The 18,125-nt window shown below is 48.5% G+C and overlaps 7 protein-coding genes across 7 annotated transcripts; 3 read left to right on the forward strand and 4 right to left on the reverse strand.

Moving 5' to 3' along the window:
* Positions 1-411: 411 nt before the first annotated feature.
* EDB93DRAFT_1334085 (uncharacterized protein) lies at positions 412-2,424 on the forward strand (the record flags this gene model as incomplete). The annotated part of the gene is made up of 2 exons (XM_041455275.1): positions 412-1,365; positions 1,419-2,424. Coding segments are annotated over exons 1-2 (1,860 nt in total), but the record flags the coding sequence as incomplete, so codon positions are not given.
* A 529-nt stretch (positions 2,425-2,953) lies between these two features.
* EDB93DRAFT_1245084 (Clavaminate synthase-like protein) lies at positions 2,954-4,512 on the reverse strand (the record flags this gene model as incomplete). Its single annotated transcript, XM_041452274.1, has 9 exons — positions 2,954-3,298; positions 3,352-3,446; positions 3,505-3,566; positions 3,615-3,630; positions 3,678-3,926; positions 3,975-4,017; positions 4,083-4,226; positions 4,281-4,396; positions 4,449-4,512. The coding sequence occupies 9 exons, from the start codon at positions 4,510-4,512 to the stop codon at positions 2,954-2,956; spliced, it is 1,134 nt and encodes a 377-aa protein (XP_041313008.1).
* Positions 4,513-5,530: 1,018 nt separating this feature from the next.
* Positions 5,531-7,438, reverse strand: EDB93DRAFT_1099668 (isocitrate dehydrogenase; the record flags this gene model as incomplete). Its single annotated transcript, XM_041446937.1, has 10 exons — positions 5,531-5,578; positions 5,627-6,211; positions 6,266-6,325; positions 6,380-6,523; positions 6,571-6,581; positions 6,634-6,742; positions 6,797-6,937; positions 6,991-7,056; positions 7,116-7,207; positions 7,339-7,438. 10 exons carry the CDS (start codon positions 7,436-7,438, stop codon positions 5,531-5,533), a joined length of 1,356 nt encoding a protein of 451 aa, XP_041313009.1.
* Positions 7,439-7,853: 415 nt separating this feature from the next.
* EDB93DRAFT_1114741 (nucleoside phosphorylase domain-containing protein) lies at positions 7,854-9,238 on the reverse strand. Its single transcript, XM_041448253.1, has 6 exons — positions 8,984-9,238; positions 8,850-8,926; positions 8,707-8,791; positions 8,612-8,659; positions 8,164-8,564; positions 7,854-8,100 (listed from the first exon to the last, which is right to left on the reverse strand). Exons 1-6 carry the CDS (start codon positions 9,177-9,179, stop codon positions 7,963-7,965), a joined length of 945 nt encoding a protein of 314 aa, XP_041313010.1. The 5' UTR covers positions 9,180-9,238; the 3' UTR covers positions 7,854-7,962.
* Positions 9,211-10,323, forward strand: EDB93DRAFT_277095 (uncharacterized protein). Its single transcript, XM_041455938.1, has 4 exons — positions 9,211-9,773; positions 9,824-9,886; positions 9,943-10,068; positions 10,128-10,323. The coding sequence occupies exons 1-4, from the start codon at positions 9,420-9,422 to the stop codon at positions 10,236-10,238; spliced, it is 654 nt and encodes a 217-aa protein (XP_041313011.1). The 5' UTR covers positions 9,211-9,419; the 3' UTR covers positions 10,239-10,323.
* A 242-nt stretch (positions 10,324-10,565) lies between these two features.
* EDB93DRAFT_1114752 (glycosyltransferase family 48 protein) lies at positions 10,566-17,093 on the forward strand. The gene is made up of 13 exons (XM_041448254.1): positions 10,566-10,911; positions 10,968-11,233; positions 11,283-11,897; positions 11,951-12,961; positions 13,015-13,329; positions 13,383-14,763; positions 14,817-14,996; positions 15,049-15,430; positions 15,483-15,948; positions 16,011-16,341; positions 16,390-16,463; positions 16,520-16,583; positions 16,636-17,093. Exons 1-13 carry the CDS (start codon positions 10,701-10,703, stop codon positions 16,689-16,691), a joined length of 5,352 nt encoding a protein of 1,783 aa, XP_041313012.1. The 5' UTR covers positions 10,566-10,700; the 3' UTR covers positions 16,692-17,093.
* EDB93DRAFT_277244 (uncharacterized protein) lies at positions 16,623-17,829 on the reverse strand. Its single transcript, XM_041455941.1, has one exon. It carries the CDS (start codon positions 17,658-17,660, stop codon positions 16,911-16,913), a length of 750 nt encoding a protein of 249 aa, XP_041313013.1. The 5' UTR covers positions 17,661-17,829; the 3' UTR covers positions 16,623-16,910.
* Between the last annotated feature and the right edge of the window lie 296 nt (positions 17,830-18,125).

An 18,125-nucleotide genomic window follows, 5' to 3' on the forward strand; every position in this document is an offset into this window, starting at 1 on the left:
ACATTAGGAAATACTGGTGATATGTAGTAATTCTAACTCGTTGTTGCATACGGCCTGCGATAAGTGACACGATGATTCCTGGAGCTGGTCTCAGGAGTCTGGAACAGTGGAAATTTAGAGTCTCATCACTGGCATGCATGAAGAAACGCGGAGCATGACTGGATACCGGGAGATCATCATGGTCGATCAGCAGCAGGCCTGCTGTGCATGGTGGGTGAGGCAAAAAGAATCTTGGTGATACGCAGATGTACTTTAGGGTGAACTCGCATGCTCTGTTGAGAAACGTTTGAGAATCCATTTTGCTGCGGACCTGCTTGATTGAAAGACGGTATTGCGCGAAAGCATGATGAACGTTTCTGACACAATAGCACCCGATTCCGGCGGTTACTCATGATTAAGCGCTAAACGCTAGTCGGCCCTTTTTGGACCTGCGTAGCTATAGGCCCAGAGTACTGCCAGATTGAGCTCAGCAAGCTCTACTCTACTCCTCCCTGACGATTACTGAATTCATGCCGCTTACGGAAAACGACAATCCTGCCCCATGTATCAAGGGAAAAGGAAAGGCCAGGCATCTGAATCCTGAACCTTCAGAGCAAACACCTCTGCTACCACATCATAATGATGTTGCTTCTAGTCAACTGGCACGTGTTGCACACGATGAAGACGTCGACCTTGAAAGCAGCTTGGACGCTCGGCGAAGGCTTTTGTCCAAGCTTACATTTGTTTTCCTGGCATCTCTGTCTTCCTGCATCCTAATATTTCTGCTGCTTGCTCTGTTGGCATACTCTTATGCCGCCAGGTTATCGGACGTGTCCCCAGAAGACATATTAGAGAATGCACTGGTAATACAAGGGCCGTACCAGGTTAGCGTACTCAATGTCACAGCAGACGGCGGGACATGGATACAAGTACAAGCAAGAGTTGGAATTAATGCGGGATCAATCATGGGAATCGATATGGATGACGACGAGGGTACATTCAACGACTTGTGGAAGTCGCTCGGTCGATGGGGCGTCAAGTTTCTGGATAGAGTGACAGTGGAGTTCTCTGCTGCTGAAATCTTCTCTCAGCGACAGGCACTCTTAGCCACGCTCGATTCCCCACCATTTGAACTTCCTCTCACCGTCAATCCCCCTTATGATGACTCGTGGTTATCCTCGTTGTCTTTGACTCTTTTTGTCGTCCCAACCCAGAACGCATCTGATATAAACCAGTTTGTGCACGACTCATGGCATTCAAGTGCTGCGTCTGTACATGCCGCTATTCCTAGCATGCTCGTCTCTGGGGGCTCGACGAACAAAGGCGGTTGGAGGCAGATGCTGAGGCTCCAGAGATCAGATATACAAACTTATTTATCCATGAAGCGTGAGTCTTTATTATCTGTTATTTTGTTAAAAGTGCTACAGCAATACCGGTAGTTCCGCCAATCCCTGGCTTGCCCACCCCGGGCAAGGACGTACCCCTACCATCCATTTCGCAGCTGATCACGTTGCAGTCTTTCAGCGTGGAGTCTGAGGCTAAAGACGTAACTGTGCATGCCCTTGCGACTGTCATCAATCCCGTACCACCTACAATGAACCTAAGTGCACCCTCACTTCCGTTCATCATTTCGCTCCCCAGCGAAAATCATTCATCAGTCCCGATAGCATCGGTCCACACCAACCCGTTCACGCTGACTCACCCCAACATCACGCTCACTATCTCTGGAAGCGTTCTCCCCCTCCCCCCTCACCCTTCCGCACCCATTTCGGCTTTCATTAGCAGATACCTCTCCCTTGAACCTAACCCCGTTTCCATCGCATGTTCACTATTCCCATCTTTTGTGCTAGACATGGAATTCCCGCCCCCCAGTTCCAAACCACAAATACTCCGTAATGTAACGTTTCACGATATGAAGATCAAACCCAACTCCGCCAGCACCGGTTTTCTTGCGAGTGGTTCGGTGTTCGCTCACGTAGTGCTTCCTAAAGGAATCGACCTTACACTCAATGTTACCCGCATATTTCCCGATGTTCTGGTCTTCGACGGGGAAGTCCATGAATCGCCTTCACTTCTCTTGCCCAACCAGAAAGAAGAGTTACCGGATCCACTTCCAGATCGCGCATTTGGTCGCATACGACCTGAAGATTGGTTGGAAGCGACAAGTGTTCAGATCGATGCCGAAGGAGAAGGCTCCATATTCGCAGTCAGCGCAGATATGGTCGATGTCCCGTTGGAGGTCCTTCCTGGTAGGCAAAAACAATTCAGCAATTTCATCAGCAAGGTGTGTACGGTACTCTTCTTTTGCGCGACCTTGTTCATGCAGGATTGGTTGCAGGTTGTATTTGGTACCCATGGTGCATTGGCTGGCTTGCAGGGAACTACTGATGTCGGGGTGTATATCCTCGGATTACCGTCCCATGGTCACGATGGCACGACCACAGGAATGGACCTTTTGGGTCTGCCCTTCCAAGGGAGTGTACGTGTTGGAAAGAAAGAGCTGCTGGTATGACGGCTACACTTGATGTTTAATCTGGAGGACTATATTTAATTTATCGTCATGCATCCACGACCGCTAAGCCCATTCCGATACATTAATATTGTTGACATAGCTTATATAGGCTAGTGATACCACTGGGCGCACGTTGAATTTCAGGGATGATCTCACCTGTCTGTACTTGAAATAGTCCACAGAACAGGCTAGTGATAGATATTATCCATGTATTGTGCTATTTAATATCAGAGTGATCTAGGACTTCTGCCTGCTTCTACCAAACTGTGTTGTCCGTAGAAGTATACTATTGGCATGGACCCATGTTGTCATAGCGGTTCAATTGGATGAGATCCTTCAAGTTGCATCAATATTTGTGCACTAGACCTGTCTTGTATTCATCGACCTGTACGTCATCAATATTTTTGTGCAACGTTTATCGTACAAAATGAGACAGAAATTGTAATCATACAACCTGCAGCATCAGTCGTAATGTTTGATTATCACGCCGTGGATGATCTCTTCCTCTACGCCATCCTCTTTTCCATTCTTCAGTTTCGAAAGACCAAAAGCCATCGTCCTCGCTTTCCTCCAATTTTCCATCGTCGGTGCCTCGCTATCTTCGCAACGTCTCTGAATCCCTACTCTCTGCAAGACTGGACTTTCAACCATCGGCACCAATTTGATATCGTCGTTTGGCAGGCAAAAGTAAAATAATCCAAGACGAGTATAGTTTCGCTGGTCCACCGCGGGTTGGATAACGCGATGGATCGTGCCTTTGTAATACCCGCCAGTGAGGAAGTCCATTGCATCGCCTACGTTAACCACCTATAAACCGCTCGTCATATCATGGATTGAGACACAGGACATGATCAACTCACAAGCGCATTTTCTATGTGACGGATCCAACGCCATTTGCCTTCACGGGTCTGGATTTGCAGTGCGGTGACAGGCTGACTCCATAAAATTGTAAACGCTTCCGAAGTCTTGTGACAATACTGTAAGCACGGTTTCTTGGTAGGTAGATTACTGACCCGTGTGGCCCTGCAGCCAGACATTCTTTGTTTTGGATTCTTCTTCCTCTGTTCGTGGGTAGCTACACTACATAAGTCTGTGAAGCGTAGACATACAAGAAAGTACTTACTACTTGATGAACCTAACTGATGAACGAGTCAGTAATCGCACAATCTGTTTGAAATGTATGTACCGGCTGTCTCGCCGGTGGCGTCAAAGACATGTTTTTTCAACAGTGTATCTTCTGGTAGCTCAAGGCTGCGGGCGATAAGCCTGAGAAATATATATATATCAGAGTCTTCACTGAGCACACCGGGACATACGTTTACCTCAGGATAGGGATGTAACACGTTGAAGTGGTTATGACTGCTAAACTCCTGTATCTCGGGGAGGAGAGGGAGAAGGGCTTCTGGGTGCCTTCGCTTGGTCACATCGCGATGGACTAGAGGGAGGTGAGGTGAGTCTATAAAGATGAATGCGCACCACTTACTACAGTATTGGTCAAGCTGGTCGCGTACCCGACCATCGTTATCCTGTTGGATTTGATCAATTAGATATTCCTCTGTTGCGTGATATACGACTGTTACGTACCACGTACTGCACGTGTGGTATATCCTTGGAGTAGTCCATCTTGCCTTCTTGTCGAAGCATAGTTTTGCTTCTCATCGTCAGCGACAGCCGAAAAGGGTACGTCTGCAATGTCAAACATGCGAGTCGTCTGAGCCGAGATATGATTAACAATCTACGTGATGTGAGAAAATGGTCTTGCTTGAGTTTGCGAATATCCATGGTTCACGACATAGAAAAACCCGAGGTTCAGGAGAGCCTCCCTTAATTCAATTGCGAGCGCAGCGCGACCCTCTTCGGAGCTGGCTTTCGAAATGTCGATGATCGCAAGGTCGGCATACTCCACTGTTGATGCGTACGTCAGTGTTCTGCATTAAGCACAAGACCTCGCACAGACAATTTTCCTTCGTAGGGGGTGCAGCAACGTAGTACGGTACGTGTGGCAAGGTAATGCTGGGCATTGGAATCAAGAACACCGAGAGGTAGCAGATCTAACGAGATTGAACTCGCCGTCCTTATATAATTAAGCCTTGGGGCCTTGTTTAAGTTAGCCTGATAAGGGGTGAGCTATGATTACATGGTCACGCACGAGGCCATTAACGAAAGAAAGTTGTCGCCGCACGGTAAAAATAAACACCAGGGGGGTGTACAAAAAATAGGTTCAAGGTTCCACTGCATCAATGACGCACCAACTTGAAAAAACATTCCGGGGAGACATCGGGTCAGTCTTGACATAGTGAGCGTTTGAGAAACCTGTCTCGAAACATCGCACTTCACTTGACATAGGACGGGAGTGCTAGTGCCAAGGTCACGAAGAAATTCCTGTGGAACGCTTCTTCCGAGTCGGAAGGCTAATACTATTTGAAATAGCTGTAAGCCTGGGTGCGTTACTGGTACATTGATCGTGCGGCCTTTACGTCGTAACAGGATGAAAACCTCCCGATGTATCGTTTTGCGGCCGACTCGGAGTTGGTGAGTAATGCGATGCTACGTATGGGCTCCACCTTGACTCAGCCTGTAGTCACCCTCCATATGTAATATGGTCGTTCAGATAGAAGAGTTAGATCGTGCACAGTCACGCGTAGCCACGTCGAGTTTTATCGTGTCACTTGATGGATACGATATCATAAGAACTTGATCCTGGAAATCGGAATCAAAAAACTGCGCGTGGACCAGTGCGATGGGGCGCACTCATGGCCAGTGATAATACATAACCTCCTTTGATCGGGTCTACAGGTAGCAGGTTGACTCCAGAACGGGGTGCGGTGCTGTCTGCGGGGACCCGGCCTGACGTGTCCTTTCATCCATTACATAATCATTTGTTATGGGATGGGCCCCATCTGCATTCTTGCAAATTGGTATAAGGCCATGACGACGCTCGCGCGTTGCACGTTGCATGGAAAAGTAGCATATTCGCTCCTCGAACACGCATTCCTTCTATTTACAAAAGAAAGATACATTGTCATGTGCGACGCATGCTCAAGGCGTAGCAGTGACCCCTTCAGCAAGCTTCTTCTGGAGCTTAGCCTGCACGAAAAATTAGCTGCGGTACATATATTCATACCCATCACTTACATTCACCGCATCCATGTACTTGTCAGTGACGACCCAATGTTCTCTCTTCATATTCTTGCCGTGGATAGCAAGAGCAAGATCCTTGGTCATGATTCCATCCTTGTCAATCGTTTCCACACATGCAGCCTCAAGATCCAAGCAGAACTTCCTGAGTTCTTCATTGTCATCCAGCTTAGCACGGTGGAGAAGTCCACGAGTCCATGCAAAGATCGACGCCACCGGATTGGTCGATGTCTCGTTGCCCTTCTGGAACTCACGGTAATGTCGGGTGACCGTACCGTGGGCAGCCTCACTCTCAACAACCTGGCCGTCAGGAGTGATCAACTCTGAGGTCATCATACCCAAGGAACCGAAGCCCTGAGCGAGGATGTCACTCTGTACGTCACCATCATAGTTCTTGCATGCCCATACGAAACCACCGGAGGACTTGATCGCTTGTGCAACCATATCGTCGATAAGGCGGTGCTCGTAGTATATACCGACCTTCTCAAAAGCGTCCTTGTACTGGGACTCGTAGATCTCTTGGAAGATGTCCTTGAAGCGGCCATCATATTTTTTCAAGATGGTGTTCTTTGTTGACATGAACTAGACGTAGTCATGTTAATATGATGTGTGTGGGTCGGTTAAATTGGGACACACCAAGGGCATCTTCTTGAGGAGAGCCATTTTAAATGATGAATGCGCGAACCCGATTATTGACTAAGAATGGGCATAGTCAGTGGTCGCATCAGGACAAAGAACTGCTCGATTTACCTCATCAGTGTTGTACATGCTCATGGCGACACCCTTTCCTTTGAAGTCATACACGTTCATAACAGTCTTTGCACCTCCATCAGCAGGAGTGTATACGAGCTGGAGCTTCCCTGGTCCCGGTGCGACGAAGTCCGTGGAACGGTACTAAATCCACATAAACACGTATACCATTCGCGTTGAAAATCTCATACCTGGTCACCAACTACAGCATTGTCAGGCTTAGCAATTACGAGATAACAGACGGAGTAACGAACATGCATGACGGCCAATTACGATTGGCTTCACCCATCCTGGAACCGGCTTGGGGATACGATCCAATATGATGGGTTCACGGAACACAGTTCCGCCAAGGATGTTACGGATCTACGTCATCTGTTGAGAAGTTGACGATAATTGCTTGTCAGGTACAACACTCACCGTGCCATTCGGGCTCCTCCACATCTCTTTGAGCTTGAACTCCTCCACACGAGCCTCGTCGGGCGTGATTGTCGCACACTTGATGCCGACCTTGTGCTCGAGAATGGCATTGGCAGCTTCCACAGTTACTTGATCGTTGGTCTTTCACGTCATGAATATGCAAATTAAAGTGAATTGATAAAATGGGAGCGTACCTGGTCACGGTACTCAAGGCCAAGGTCGTAGTACTTGATGTCCAGTTGTAAATAAGGAAGAATAAGCTTGAAGGAGCAATGACGTCCGAGTTAGAGGGTAGCAGAAGAATTCAAACAACACGCACCTCCTCACGGATCTTTTTCCAAATAATCCTCGTCATCTCATCTCCATCAAGCTCCACGACGGGTTTCGCCACCACAATCTTCTTTCCATATTCTGTCAGAATCAGATCAGCGCATGGTATGTATGGACCAAGAGAGTTGCAGAAACAGCACGTCTACTGCAAAGGCGTAGCTCGAGCTTCGAGCTACCCCGTCTACCGGATGCAAAACTAGTAGACCACTCACGTAAGCTCATTGAATTTGCAAAGCCTCGTGCCAGCAGTCTGCTCTGCGGACCCAGCGAGCGTCTAACAGCAGTGAAGAGCGTAGCTCCTTGCACTGGCATGGCTAGTTAGCAAAACGAAGAAAAGCACTAGTGCGTGGTAGAATCAAGATAGATGCTATTAATGAGTGAATGTCTTTTGTAAGCGTGGGCTTAAAAGATACACACGGCGTGCGCGTGGGATGTAGCACACTAACAACGAGCCAGCGGCTGCTGGGGAAGATCGATGCTTCGTAAAAACCTTACCTTGACTCAGAGTAGAAGTTCAAGCTCAAGCCCTTGCTTGAGCTGGCCCGACTGGGTATGGCATATGGAATAACGGCGCCCCGTCACGGCTGATTTAGGAGCATATGCCAGCGCATGCTCCGAGTGCTGCCAAACGATAATCAGCTGCTCTTGGACAACGCAGTAGAGGAATTTGCGGGTTGGTATAGTTAAAGACGGCCGAAACTCGTGTCAGGCACTTATATGCTGAACCAGACTTAATCGCTTGCAAACAGAAGTGGTGTGATCATTGTCTTGGGAATTCTTCCCAAGCATTATAAAACGTGGGTTTCGATTTAATCGATTACAGTATCCGACTCCATTTATGAGTTTCCTGGGACAAGCTCGACGATACACTCGACGAGACTCCTCATCACCTCTGCCTTTTGTCTCCCAGTCTCCAGGACTTCTTCGTGAGACGCAGTCCCCATGGGAGGAAGCTCGATGCGTTGACCAGCAAGCTACAGAGGTCACCATCGACGGAGCAATCAGTATCGGAGTATTTATTCTACATGGTCACGTACCTCAGCTTCAACCTCTGCCTTGATGCTCCTGTAGGTATCAGGCACGACCACCATGTTAGTGACGAGGCTCAGCACCATGACCTCGAGCTTCTCTTCTCGCGCAGCCACTACTTCAGGTATGGTGCTCATACCGACTACGTGCGCACCTGCATTGCGCAGGAAACGACCCTCGGCCGGGGTTTCATATGCAGGACCTGCCACCCAGGCATACGTTCCTTCAGCCAACGCAGATGAGTCAAAGTTAAGATAGTGGGAGGCAAGGAAGGCAAGGCGTCGTAAACGAGGGGAGTATGCGTCACCCAGAGGAATAAACCGGGTATATTCTGGCGATATGAGGGGTCCAAACGAGGGGTTCATCCCTGTTAGGTTGGGAAGGGCGAGGTGGTCACGGATCACGACGACTGCGACATTGTTCAGCCTCAGGCTTGGTACAGGTGCAAGATCATACTTGTTCCAACGGGTATCTCTGGTGTCAATGACCCAGCAGCGTTTGTTACTATATTGGATCAGACATATTGTCCTGTGAGTCAAAAGTGGGCTTACTGATGACATCTTTGACGCCTAATCTCTTCATGATTCTGATACCATACGTTACGACTGTTGGCTTGTGGCCCTCATACGGATGGAACTGTCATAATTTCTCTTTTAATAAATTCGCTGGCGAAGTGGTGATCCACTTTACTCACCCGCCCAAGCATGGTGACAACAGGCACGTTATCTTTGCCCATCAGTCCGAATGCAAGCATGCTTTTTTGGCCAACAACTGAGTAGATGATCTTGCTGGGATCAGCGATACCTGATCGTCCTTATTAGCGCATACCTGTGCTCTCTCCGAAACCCTGAAGTTGTGAGTACGGAAGCTGCACCACATCCTTCAAGCTCGAGACAAGGGTGCTGAGACCAGATCCACACACGATTCCGATGCGTGGCTTTAACAAGCGAGGATCGGTAACCAAACGTGAGATGGTTGCGAGAGTTTGCGTGAAGGGAAGTGCTGGGGTGGCTGATGAAGACATGTCAGTGTCAGAAAGAACAGTCGGCAATTGTCTTACATATAGGACGTGACTCGGATCATGATAGTCACTTGAATGATAAGCAAGTTGTCGCTATTATTGCCATTGCATTGAGCTCGAGATGATTCTTCGTCGAACTTGTCATGTTTGCCAATGGCTGCAGCCGGGCGGCAGATGCCAGCTTGAGCATGCTTCTTGCGATCCTATTCGTTTCAATTTGCTGATTTTGCTCTACGTCTGACCATGAACAAGCTCAGAAAGCCCAAGCCACTCGCCACGATATGCAATCCACCGTCAAGTGCCCAAACAACTCGATCGGACAATCATAACCAATGCTCGGTCTCTGCTCCTCCAGTATCGAGAACGATGCAGATCGCGAGTGCTTCACTTGATGCGGAAAGAATTCCTACGGCTAAAAACACGCTGGATTATCCTAAGACGACATGGTTTTCTGCGCCTGCTACTGCCAAGCCTCGCACATTCGTCGAGCAGTACTGGGCTGCGCGTGCACTGGTGGCCGAAACGGTGCTGACAACACGTGTTCGGTATCAGAAGGAGATGGTAGAGGCGAGGCTAGGGAAGGAAGAGAAGCAGACGGTGAGTATTTGCATGTCTGAGAATGTTCTCGGTGATTAAACATGACATAGAACCAACTTGCGGCTCTCGTGCGGGCGAGCGAAGAACGACAGAGCAGGCTCGAAAAGTTCGTCGTGCGTTGCATCAACTTGCTTGTGTTCCTGTTTGCAAGTTCACTATATTCATTCAGGTAGCACTTTTAACATGCTTCATGCTTCTCTTCCTTGCGTTAATCTATATACTGCTGCGTGATTCCCCGAAAGCCAAGGGTGCCTCGCACTTTACGATACCGATCCTCTCCCCGTTTACTTCAGTGGTAAGCCTTCGTTAATCGCCGTTGCAAAGTTAAAGTTTGGATCATTTTACTATCACTAGGTCGAACATGAAACAGGCATCATCAGTGCGAGATCCATATCATTCTTTATTGTCGTTCTAGGTATCTTATCATACGCCATCTTCCGACATTGGTTATCGAAGAAAGGATAGCGTGTGGTATAAGATTTGGGGTGTAATCCATTCCGTAGTCATGAAGACCACAACTTCGCTTCCGGCAGCACAAACTAGTCCCTAGTAGGAGGGGTTATTTTTTGCCAGAGGCACCGTGGTGTAGTAGTTTGTATGTCCATTCCTCGTGCACATTAGATCCAAGTCAACTTTAAGACTTTGGGCGCGAATAAGAATCCGAGTCGACTTTATAAAGAGAACACGAATAGCCGAGTAGTAGGAGTACTAATAGTATTAGTAGTGGAGGATGACTGAGAATTAAACGACAAACCGAGGTAATGGGAACGTGGGAAAAAGGGTGTTGTTCACAGGATGGGGTGCAACTTTGTACCAAAACGTTTTACCTTGGTCATTCTTCTTCACGCACCACCACTCCTTTTCTCTGTCCTGACCTCGGCAGTCTCATTCCTGTTGGCCTGTTAACTCAGGAAAACAGAGGTCAAGATGTACCCTCAGTCTGCCTCGCCGACAGCAGATCACGCAGATCCTTTCACTTCTTCAGCGGGCGGTCCTCGCAGATACGTTTACAGCGACAACGACTCTGATAATGTCGACCCTTACGGTCGTAGAGATACTTATGCCTCAGACAGCAGCAACAATGGCCTCAACGATGCAGAGCGATACTATGATCACAACGGTAACTACGACCCATACGGTTCGTGGAGCGGCTTGCTGCGCTATTCTCATACTCACACTTGTGTTATTTTCAAGCACAACCTGACACAGACTCGGACGTCGACATCTATGGCCAGCGGTATCCTCCAGCATCCTCGGAATCTCTAGGACCTTCGAGAATAGGCGTGTCAGATTCGAACGCAACGACGTGGGCCGAATACGCAGGACCACCAGGCGCCCGTGAGGCATATCCCGCCTGGTCAGCCGAGCGTCAAATCCCACTCTCCAAAGAGGAAATAGAAGATATTTTCCTGGACTTGACTCAGAAATTCGGATTCCAGCGAGATTCCATGCGGAACATGGTAACCTTTACCTTAATAAAAAATTTTGTGGATGTTGACAACCGATCAGTTTGACTTTTTGATGCAACTGCTGGACAGTCGGGCATCCCGTATGTCGCCCAATCAGGCACTTCTCACCCTACATGCAGATTACATCGGTGGTGAGCATGCGAATTACCGTAAATGGTATTTTGCAGCCCAACTTGACCTCGATGACGCCGTGGGCCACGTTCAAAATCCTGGTCTTCAACGCCTCAACCGCAGGGCCGGCGCCCGCTCGTCTAACGAGAAATCGCTTGCAACTGCTATGGAGCGTTGGCGCCAGGCCATGAACAACATGAGCCAATACGATCGCCTCCGCCAGATCGCGCTATACCTTCTTTGCTGGGGTGAGGCTGCCCAAGTGCGCTTTGTTCCTGAGTGTCTGTGTTTCATATTCAAGTGTGCGGACGACTATTATCGTTCGCCTGAATGCCAGAACAAAGTGGATCCAGTGCCTGAAGGTTTATACCTGAAATCTGTCATAAAGCCCTTGTACCGCTTTATTCGGGACCAAGGCTATGAGGTTGTCGACGGGCGATTCGTGAGGCGGGAGCGAGACCATGCAGATATTATCGGATACGATGATGTCAACCAGCTTTTCTGGTATCCAGAAGGTATTGCTCGAATCATACTCACCGACAAGGTACGCTGCCATTTGCTACGTACAGCTATATGCTAACCCGTTTTGCAATTCAGACGAGACTTGTGGACCTTCCACCTCCGCATAGATTTATGAAGTTTCACAGCATTGACTGGAATCGTGCGTTCTTCAAAACCTACTATGAAAAACGCTCTTTTGGACACCTCCTGGTCAACTTCAACCGAATCTGGGTCATTCACGTCTCTCTCTACTGGTTCTATACCGCATTCAACTCCCCTAAAGTATACCAGATTTCGCTTCCTTTAAATAAAGTATACAACTCCCCGGCATTATCATGGTCTGTCACCGCACTTGGAGGTGCAGTTGCAACAGTCATTATGATTGCAGCGACACTCGCTGAGTTTTCTTATATCCCCACTACCTGGAATAACACCTCTCACCTCTCCCGCCGATTGCTATTTTTGTTTATCACCCTCGGGCTGACATGCGGCCCAACCTTCTACATTGCCATCGCGGAAAATAACTCTGATGGGACCACGAGTTCACTTGCCCTCATCCTCGGTATCGTGCAGTTCTTCATCTCGGTTGTTGCTACGCTCCTCTTCGCAACTATGCCGTCTGGACGCATGTTTGGAGATAGAGTCGCCGGAAAGTCGCGGAAGTATCTCGCCAGTCAAACGTTCACCGCTTCGTATCCTGGGCTGCATGCACAAGCGCGTTTGGGCTCAATTGCGCTCTGGGCGCTCGTTTTCAGTTGCAAAGCCACGGAATCTTATTTCTTCCTCACACTTTCTTTCCGTGATCCCATTGCAGTGATGGTGGGGATGAAGATCCAGGGTTGTAGCGACAGGTACTTTGGCTCCAGTCTGTGCACTAACCAAGCTGCGTTCACGCTGGCCATCATGTACGTGATGGACCTAGTGCTGTTTTTCCTCGATACGTTCCTTTGGTACATCATTTGGAATACGGTGTTCAGTATCGCGCGGTCGTTCATACTTGGCTTGTCGATATGGACGCCATGGAAGGATATCTACACTAGGTTACCAAAACGGATCTATGCGAAGCTGCTTGCCACGAGGGATATGGAGGTCAAGTACAAACCGAAGGTTAGTTTTCTGCAATCGCTACCTGGATGCATCTTGACGATACTTTTCTATAGGTATTAGTTTCACAGATTTGGAACGCAATTATTATCTCCATGTACCGCGAGCACCTACTTTCCATTGAGCACGTGCAGAAACTGTTGTACCACCAGGTTGACTCGGGGCATGATGGTAAACGCAGTCTCCGTGCGCCGCCGTTCTTCATCTCCCAGAGCGATAAGGGTTTTAAGGGCGAATTCTTCCCTCCGGGCAGTGAGGCTGAACGCCGCATCTCCTTCTTTGCACAGTCGCTCACGACTGCTGTTCCGGAGCCGCTTCCTGTGGATGCCATGCCCGCATTCACGGTCTTGACGCCGCATTATAGCGAAAAGGTCCGTGGTTCATTCATCTTATCCGAAGTTTTCCTGACCTAACATTCATCCAGATTCTCTTGTCGTTGAGGGAGATTATCCGCGAAGAAGATCAGAATACCCGCGTCACTCTGCTTGAGTACCTGAAGCAGCTCCACCCCGTTGAATGGGACAACTTCGTCAAGGATACCAAGATTTTGGCTGAAGAATCTGCCATGTTCAACGGCACGAGTCCTTTCGGCACGGATGAGAAGGGTCAGTCAAAGATGGACGATCTGCCATTCTACTGCATTGGTTTCAAGAGCGCTGCCCCCGAATTCACCCTGCGAACGCGTATATGGGCTTCCCTGCGTGCGCAGACGCTCTACCGCACAGTCTCCGGTATGATGAACTACGCCAAGGCGATCAAATTGCTCTACCGCGTGGAAAACCCCGAGGTCGTGCAGCGGTTCGGCGGTAACACAGACAAACTAGAACGCGAGCTGGAACGCATGGCTAGGCGCAAGTTCAAATTTGTCGTCTCGATGCAGCGGTATTCCAAATTCAACAAGGAGGAGCACGAGAACGCTGAGTTCTTACTGCGTGCATACCCGGATCTTCAGATTGCGTACCTGGATGAGGAGCCACCCCGCAAGGAGGGTGGTGAATCGCGGTTGTTTTCTGCGCTTATCGATGGCCACTCTGAATTTATTCCTGAGACTGGCCGTCGCCGCCCCAACTTCCGCATTGAGCTCCCCGGTAATCCCATTCTGGGTGACGGCAAGTCGGACAACCAGAATCACGCGATCGTATTCTATCGTGGCGAATACCTGCAACTCATTGATGCTAACCAGGATAACTATCTGGAAGAGTGTCTTAAGATTCGCAACATTTTGGGCGAGTTCGAGGAGTACTCGGTGTCAACTCAGAGCCCATACGCACAATATGGTCATAAAGAATTCAAGAAAAGTCCTGTGGCCATCGTTGGCGCTCGCGAGTACATCTTTTCGGAGAACATCGGTATTCTTGGTGATCTCGCCGCCGGCAAGGAGCAGACGTTCGGTACGCTGTCCGCTCGTGCTTGGGCATGGATCGGTGGAAAGCTTCACTATGGTCATCCTGATTTCCTGAACGCGCTCTACATGAACACTCGTGGTGGCGTGTCGAAGGCACAGAAGGGTTTGCACCTTAACGAGGATATTTATGCTGGCATGAACGCTTTTGGTCGTGGTGGTCGTATCAAGCACACTGAGTACTACCAGTGTGGTAAAGGTCGTGACCTTGGCTTCGGTACCATCCTCAACTTCCAGACTAAGATCGGTACTGGCATGGGAGAACAGATGCTCAGTCGGGAGTACTATTACTTGGGCACGCAACTGCCTATCGATCGTTTCCTTACGTTCTACTACGGCCACCCTGGTTTCCACATCAACAACATGTTGGTCATCTTGGCTGTCCAGTGCTTCATTGTGACAAGTGCGTTTTCTCTTACCGACTACGCGTGAGTTGCAATTGATTGTGTTACGCAGTGGTGTTCTTGGGAACGTTGAACTCTTCTATCTTGGTGTGTCAGTATTCTTCCGCTGGCACTGTTCTGCCTGGCATGGATGGCTGCTACAACTTGACACCCGTATTCGACTGGATTCACCGTTGTATCATTAGTATCTTCTTGGTGTTCATGATTGCCTTCCTGCCGCTGTTCATTCAGGGTACGCATGATTCGCTTGTCTTCAGTGAGGCGTAGTTTTGACACTTTTACAGAATTGGTGGAACGTGGAACTGGTCGTGCCATTATTCGTCTTGGAAAGCAGTTCATGTCCCTCTCCCCTGTCTTTGAGGTCTTCTCTACTCAAATCTACACACACTCCATCATCACCAACCTGACCTTTGGTGGTGCCCGATACATCGCGACAGGACGTGGATTCGCAACTACCCGTATTTCGTTCAGTATTCTCTTCTCTCGTTTCGCCGGACCGAGCATTTATCTGGGCATGAGGACCTTGATCAGTCTTCTCTATGTCACTATGGCACTTTGGACGCCTTACTTGATTTACTTCTGGATCTCCATTCTTGCCCTTTGTGTTGCTCCTTTCTTGTTCAACCCGCATCAGTTCGCGTTCGCGGACTTTGTGATCGATTATCGGTCAGTTGATTGTTTAGTTTGTTTGCCTGCCTTGCTGATGAATGCTTTGTAGGGAATTCTTGAGATGGATGTCTCGAGGAAATTCGCGCTCGCATAATAATTCTTGGATTGGTTACTGTCGTCTGTCGCGGACTATGATTACAGGATACAAAAAGAAGAAGCTTGGTCTCCCTTCAGATAAAATGTCGGGTGATGCTCCACGCGCCGGTTGGAGAGCGGTCATCTTTTCGGAAGTTATCTTCCCTATTGTGATGGCCGCCCTATTTACCATTGCTTATATTTTCGTCAAGTCCTTCCCCGATTCGACTGGCCAGATTCCACCAAATCCGCTGATCCGAATCGCGATCATTGCCCTCGGTCCCATCGTATGGAACGCTGCAGTCCTCCTTGTGCAGTTCATTATCTCCATCTTCCTTGGTCCAATGATGGACCCCACATTCCCGAGATTTGGATCCATCATGGCAACCACCGCTCATGTCCTTGGCGTCATTGGGATGTTGGGTTTCTTTGAGTTCTTGGTGAGTGTATGCAGCGCATCTACCATCTAGCAGTTCTGATACAGTCCGGTCTGACATTGAAGTGGTTCCTTGAGACGTGGAATGCATCCCATGCAGTCCTTGGCATTATCGCGGTCATCGCTATCCAGCGTGCGGTTCACAAGGTTCTCATCGCTGTGTTCCTGTCGCGTGAGTTCAAGCACGACGAGACGAACCGTGCGTGGTGGACGGGACGCTGGTATGGACGTGGTCTTGGCGCCCATGTCATGTCACAACCTGCCCGTGAATTCATTGTCAAGATCATCGAGTTGTCGTTGTGGAGCTCTGACCTTCTCATTGGTCACTTCCTATTGTTCATGTTGACCCCACCCATTCTTTTCCCATACGCGGATCGGTTGCATGCGATGCTGCTTTGTGAGCTATCTATCGCAACATTCTTCGTATATTACTGATATCGTCCAGTCTGGTTGCGGCCCTCCAAACAGATTCGCGCTCCCCTCTATTCTTTGAAACAGAAAAAGCAACGCCGCTGGATAGTGAGTGTTTTCGAATATTGGCAGTCAAGTAAAAGGATGTTCATACATGACCCCAGATCATCAAATATGGCACTGTTTATGTGATCGTCATCATCATATTTACAGCACTTATCGTCCTTCGTGAGTCGTTATCGCTACTCATATGTTTCTTGTTTATCGATGCTCTCCCTAGCTGCCGCCTTCCGCAATAGAATTCATTTCAACTGCACCCTATGCAATAATCTGTAATGAATTCATCTCTCATCTATATCATTCGCATTCTTTAGATTATCCACCATTACTTGTAGTTTTTTCTGATCCTGTTGCGCGCTGGACATTCACAAGAACATTTGCCTCTGCCGTTGTCAACCCGCCTCGTACTGCATGGACACAATTGGTGTAATGTACTACGGATACCAAACGGATACGATTTTTCAAGTTGATAAATCACATATTTGGGTTACATACCTATGACGATGGGAAACTTACGCTTTTGCAGTGCTGACAATTTAACTTTATGGAGACAATGGTTGTACTGTGTCGGACATTCGATGGAGGACATGCTGCTATGTACACCATTTCCACAGATTTTACACCTGTCACATATGTTAGATGTATGTACGAAACGTTTGGTTCCGTGGAACCAAAACGCGTGACCCTCCTGTCTGCGCTCCACTTAAGCTCCTCTTCTAACATATGTATGTACGAAATGTTTGGTTCCGTGGAACCAAAACGCGTGACTCTCCTGTCTGCGCTCCACTTAAGCTCCACATGATCTGCCTTTTGTTTCACAATTGGCGTCTCTCTCCTGTCTGTGCTCCACCTAAGCGTCACATGCCCTCCCGAATATGAGCTAGCATACCTTGGACCCCCGAATCCCCGACTTTTACCCTGCCATTCAATCGAGAGTACTCTCCCCAACTGTGTCATCATCACATGTGCTTGATAGTCAAAGCCAGACAAAGTCTGGTCAAATAAGAAGCCGTGAGGGTGAAATGCCAACGGATATTGAAATAAATGTGTGTAAACGTGAAAACTTGAACCCACATTCATAATGACCTTAGAGCGGCCCATCCGCATGCCAATCTCGTATACTTTTTTTCCCCAAGAGGCCCGTAATTGGCACCCTAAAATCCAGCGTGACAGCATCCGTGCAATTGGCCACGAACTGAGGTTATGGAAATGCATTTGATGGTAACACAGCGAGGAAACCGACATTTTTCCGCCAGTGAAATTACATTCGAAAGGTATTCTAGAGTGCTCTGGAAAGGTCTGTAGGATGTTGGGTTTCCCATGGCAGCTCGCTGACCGCTGTTCCGATAAGTTGAAACAGTGGTATCATGGTCGACAATCCCGAATCGCCTCTGTCAGAGACGTAGTCCAAGTCCCACTTGGTGTGTGACCATGAGCGCATTTAGTAGGTCTGCTCAGTCGTTGTCTGAGAGAGGATGTAACAGGGGCAAGATGACTGAGCGAGAGCGACAAAGGCAGTAAGTTGATGATTAGACTTGTGAAACCCTGAAAGGCGAAACTGAAGTTAGTGGAAAACAACCGGATGACAGTATGGACGTACTGTCTGCATATAAACCCCATCGTAATCAATGCATTTTTAGTCGTCTTACCACAGATAATGTTCGTAGTAGACGGTAAATCGAAGAAAAAGACAGACCTTTTTGATTCGAT

This window comes from Suillus bovinus (assembly GCF_016758785.1).
Source record: "Suillus bovinus strain UH-Sbo-P2 chromosome Unknown EDB93scaffold_2, whole genome shotgun sequence".
NCBI classification, from domain to species: domain Eukaryota; kingdom Fungi; phylum Basidiomycota; class Agaricomycetes; order Boletales; family Suillaceae; genus Suillus; species Suillus bovinus.